The following is a 4,863-nucleotide window of genomic DNA, read 5'->3' as shown; positions in this document are numbered from 1 at the left end:
CAAGTTTAATTCCATCATAGTTGGAGAAGATGCTGGATATAGTTTCTATGCCTTTGAATCTGTAAAGGCTGGTTTTGTGCCCTATTATGTGGTCAATCTTTGAGAAAGTACCATGCAGGGTTGAAGAAAATGTATATTTTGTGTTTTTTTCAGTGGAAAGTTCTATAAATGTCTATCAAATCCATCTCATTTATGGTATCATTTAGATTCTGAATCTCTTTGGTAGATTTTTTTGTTTGTTTTGTTCACCTGTCCAATGGAGATAATGAGGTGTTGAGATCGCCAATAATTACTGTGTTACAGTCTCTCTCTCCTTTCAGATCTAGCAGTCTTTTCTTTACATATTTGGGTGATCCTCAGTTGGGTGCTTAGATATTTATAAGCGTTATTTCTTGGTGAATTAGCCCTTTTACTACTATATAATGCCCCCCTTTGTCTCTTCTTACAGTTTCTATCTTAAAGCCTATTTTGTCCAATATCAGTATAGTGACTCCTGTTCTTTTTTGGTTTCCATTTGCATGGAATACAGTTTTCCAGCCCTTCACTTTTAATCTATGTATGTCTTTATCCATGAGATGGGTTTCTTGTAGGCAGAAGATGGAGGGTTTCTGATTTTTAATCCATTCTGCCAGTCTGTGTCTCCTGATTGGATAATTTAATCTGATAACATTCAATGTTATTATAGATATTTTCAGACTTGTCCCTACCATTAGGTTGGCCATATTCTTGGTTGGTTTTGTTCTCTTATTGCTGTCTGTCTCTCTTTAGTTTTCTTGGTATAGTGCTCTTTTCTGAATTTCTTGAAGAGCTGGTCTAGAGTTGGTAAATTCTCTCAGGTTTTGTTTATCCAAAAATGTTTTTATGTTCTTTTCCCATATGAAGGAGAATCTTGCCGGGTAGAGTATTCCTGGTTGAAATTTTTTTCACTTAACACTTTGAATATATTTCCCCACTCTTTCTTTGATTGCATTATATCTGATGAGAGGTCCGATGTTAGCCTGATGGGATAGCCTTTGTAAGTGATTTGATGTTTCTCTCTTGCCAATCTTAGTATCTTGTCTTTGTGATTTTGGCCAATCTAGCTATGATTGCCATGGACAGGATCTTCTTGGATTGATTCTACTTGGGATACTTTGTGCCTTTCTAGACTTGGAAAGTTTTTTCCCAGAATTTCATGGAATAGGTTATTAATGCCCTTATTAGTTTCTTCACCTTCTTGGCTAAAAATTATTTGGATGTTTGAGTGTTTCATAGTATCTAGTATTTCGTATATATTATCTTCAGTTTGCTTGTTTTTTTTCTCAGGAGTTTTGATTAGTTTTTTCTAGGTCAGAGGTTTTGTTTTCTACTTCCAAGATTCGATCTTCTGCATGGTCTTACCTACTTTTAATACTTTCGAGGGACATTTTGATTTCTTGTATTGCAGTCTTCATATCTAACAGTTCTGTTTGATTCTTTTTATGGAGTCCAATTCTTCTTTCATATTGTGAAAGGACTTCCTCATCCCTTGTAGCTCAATGTCTCTTTTCTCTTGCATCTCATAAGAGTTTTGTTGCTATAAATATTCTAAATTCTTTTTCTGACATTTTGATAATATCTTCTAATTTTTCTCTACTTGGAGAAGAGTTACAGTGTTCCCTTGCTGGAGATGTATTACTTGATTCTCTCATTCTGGAGGCTCTTCTTTGATTTTTAGTCATTTGGTAATGTATTCGCTTTTTGCTAATTTGTTGGAGAAGGATTCTGTAACTGTGAGCTCATGTGTTGCCCTTATTGTGAAATAATTTGGTGCTATTTTCTCCCTTCTACTGTGTCCTCCAGTGTGGGAATAACAGAAGGAGTTTTGCAACAGAATTTAAGAAGGGGAATTTCACTCTTTTTGCAATCACTACAGTGAGGTGCAAGGAATTCTCTAAAATTCACAATGTTCAGATATTTAGCTGCTATGCACCTAGTCTTCTCTAGGCAGTAGGTAAGGGCTGAGCAGTAAAACAGGAAAAACAGGAAAGTAAGGTGAAAGAAAAGAAAGTAGAAAAATAGAAATAGGAGTCAAAAAGCAAAGAATAAAGAAGGAAAGAACTAGAACAAAAAGAGGAGAAAAAAAAACAGAAATCACATCACAGAAAATAAAATTGGGTTAAAAATGGAAAACCACATGGGGTGCAAGTGCACCATACAAGGACCAACAGAGGCAGAGGTGGAAGTGCCTGAAAGGTTTCTGTCCTCCTTATGGGAAGAAGAGACAAATTAGCAAGAGAAAGGCACAAACAGAGCAGAAAGCAGCTTTTCAAAAAAGAGAAGAATAAAGTTAGAAGGGACAAAGAAGAAGGAGGGCGAGAAGCTCTTGCCTACCTTACTAGCACTGTCTGGAAGTGGGGCCTTGGCTGGGGGAGGTGCTTCACAGCTGTGAAGCTGAATCCAGAGGGCCAACAGAGGCAGAGAGCTGTTTTTTATTTTTTCATTCTTCATTTATAATTGTTATTTCCCTTCAGTCATAAATATACAGCTAAATGAGCTTTTTAGACTATTCTATAAATTATATTCTTACATGGAATTTCCATATATGAAAAATAAAAGAAATCATTCCAGAGAATAATGATAACCAAAAAAATAGAAGACACCAAACTGGGATAACGTAGTGCCAAATAACAAACTCCTTATAACCAAAATACAGGGCTATAAGTTAGCTGTGGTATAAGTATATAATGGTGATTCCTTCATCTTTCATATTAAAATCATGGATTAAGGAGGCAAATGACATAAAGTTTTTTTTTTTTCTTTTCAAGAATAACTAGCTGCAATATAATTCAAATTTAGGAACAATAAAATAACATCTGATCCAAGATTACCTCCTGTTGCTACTTTTCAAATGTCGCTATGTACATGTTTCTGTGTTCAGTGTCTGTGTGTGTGCATCTGTGTGCACACTGTGGTTTCTCTACCGTATTTTAATACGTCAGTGTTCAGTGTCACCTCCTGATAACAACGGACGTCCATTTCACAGGAGAAGTCTGGCTTAGAACCAAAGGCAGCTGGCTGCATGCTGCCCCTTATCCCTGTGAAGGGACGCAAGCGCAATCACTCACCGCACAGCCGTCCTGTAGTGCTTTGATGTAGGGGTTATTGTCATAGGACATCTCCTCGTCATTTGATCCCAAGAATCGAAGTGCTTTGTCATAAGTCCCTGATGACACATCATACCAGGCTGCTGACTGATGACAGTGGTAGGTAAAATTTTGCCGAGCAGAGGCAGTCAGAAGTTTCAGGAATGTCATTTGCACCATATTAATGGAATTGCCTTCAATGTCTACATATGAAAGCTGGGAATAAAAGAATAAGAAAGCCTGTAAAGACTCTCTCCTCTTTTCTGCTCTGAAAGATAAAATCATTATCAATAGCGAGCTGTGATGCCAGAAGCATGTAGATAAATCAATAGCCCATTCTAGCCTAATAGAGAAGGCATACTTTGAGGGTTAGAAGATTCAGAGGCAGGATTTTAGGAAATCAGGGTTGTATCCCACCTGAGGTATTTGAACTACTGTTTATCTTTGAAAGAAAAAATCACTTTATCTCTATGTTTTAATTTACTAATTAGTAAAAATGAGAAAAATGTGCTTTACTTTCTAAAACCTGTTTCATTATATTTATGTATTTTCTTTTTTTCCCCTTCAATTTGCTATCAACTACATGTGCTCACCAGAGAGAGACAAGTTTTTTGAAAGAGAGGGGAAATGAGAAAGCAGCTCCCATGAGGGATGACCACACCAGAAATCCCTTCTCTTCAAGATTTTGGACATGCATGTACATGTGCCCAGGGTGCTTATCAAGTCACCAGGTCTGAGACTCGAACCGCACAATAGGTCATATGGGTTCCAGTTGCTTAACCACCATGCCACTGGCCATATTTGTTAATCTTTTTTTAAAAGAGTAGTAAAATAAGGAACAAATGAAAATTGAAGAATGTCAATACAATGCAAAAGATGTTTTATGTTGTTTGACTTTTCCTAGTCCTTTCGAAACATTTGTAGTGTATTTGCTTTACACAAATATTTAAACCTGTCTCTGTACTTTTTATTATGGGAACATATTTCCACTTTCTGCACAGGCATGCCTATTTTTTCTTTTCTTTTCTTCTTATTTTTAAGGTTTTTGCTTGCTGGAGAGAAACAGAGAAAGACAATGAGAGAAAGTGAGAAATTGTCCCCTGGGGGATGGCCACGCTGCAATCTCTTCTTCTCCATTCTTCTCTTTGGATTTTGGGAATGTATGCGCATATGATTTGATTATTAAGGGTCTGGGACTCAAGCCACTGTTGACTATGTGGGAGTCCAACACCTTAACTGCCACACCACCCACTGGTCTCAGTTTTTCTATTTTTAAATAATGTGCATATTCATCACTATATCACCAGGAACAATAAAAAAGCCTGAGACAACAAAAGTGAATATCTGTTGAGTCAATATGTATTCTGTATCTATAGCAAGAAAATAGTCTAAGTTATAAATCATTAAAAACCATCTATCATAGTTTTCAATAGTTGTATGGGGTATAATTGAAATATGCGCACTTAGCTGAAATCTATAAACCTAAATTAAAACATAATATGTAAGGAGCCAGTCTCTTTGCCTAGTAATTAAGAGAGCTCAATCCCACACGGTTCATAGCACAGTTTGAATCCAGCCCCAGGAAGTTGAAAACATGCTAGATGTATGTACATGTGTGCCCCAAATTCCAAAAGAATGGAGAAATGGAAAATAATTTTGGTGTGACTATGTTCCTTTGGAGAAACGTTTTTTCACTTTCTCCCCCTCTCTCTGTCTCTTCTTCCTCTTTTTTTTTTTTTTTTTTTTTTATGTTGGTGCT

General features: G+C 36.5%; 1 protein-coding gene across 2 annotated transcripts in view; it reads right to left on the bottom strand.

Annotated features, from left to right (window-relative positions):
• The window catches only part of COL11A1 (collagen type XI alpha 1 chain), a 237,181-nt gene that overhangs the window by 4,933 nt on the left and 227,385 nt on the right, over positions 1-4,863 (bottom strand). For both annotated transcript variants that reach the window (XM_006162840.3, XM_006162841.3), the window contains exon 66: positions 3,087-3,320. In XM_006162840.3, coding sequence (XP_006162902.1) covers positions 3,087-3,320 — 234 coding nt within the window. The remainder of the gene's footprint in view (positions 1-3,086; positions 3,321-4,863) is intronic.

This window comes from Tupaia chinensis, unplaced genomic scaffold (assembly GCF_000334495.1).
Source record: "Tupaia chinensis unplaced genomic scaffold, TupChi_1.0 Scaffold140874_1, whole genome shotgun sequence".
Taxonomy (NCBI): Eukaryota; Metazoa; Chordata; class Mammalia; order Scandentia; family Tupaiidae; genus Tupaia; species Tupaia belangeri.
The sequence above is the reverse complement of the archived record's forward strand: the minus strand, read 5'-3'. Positions and strand labels throughout refer to the sequence as shown.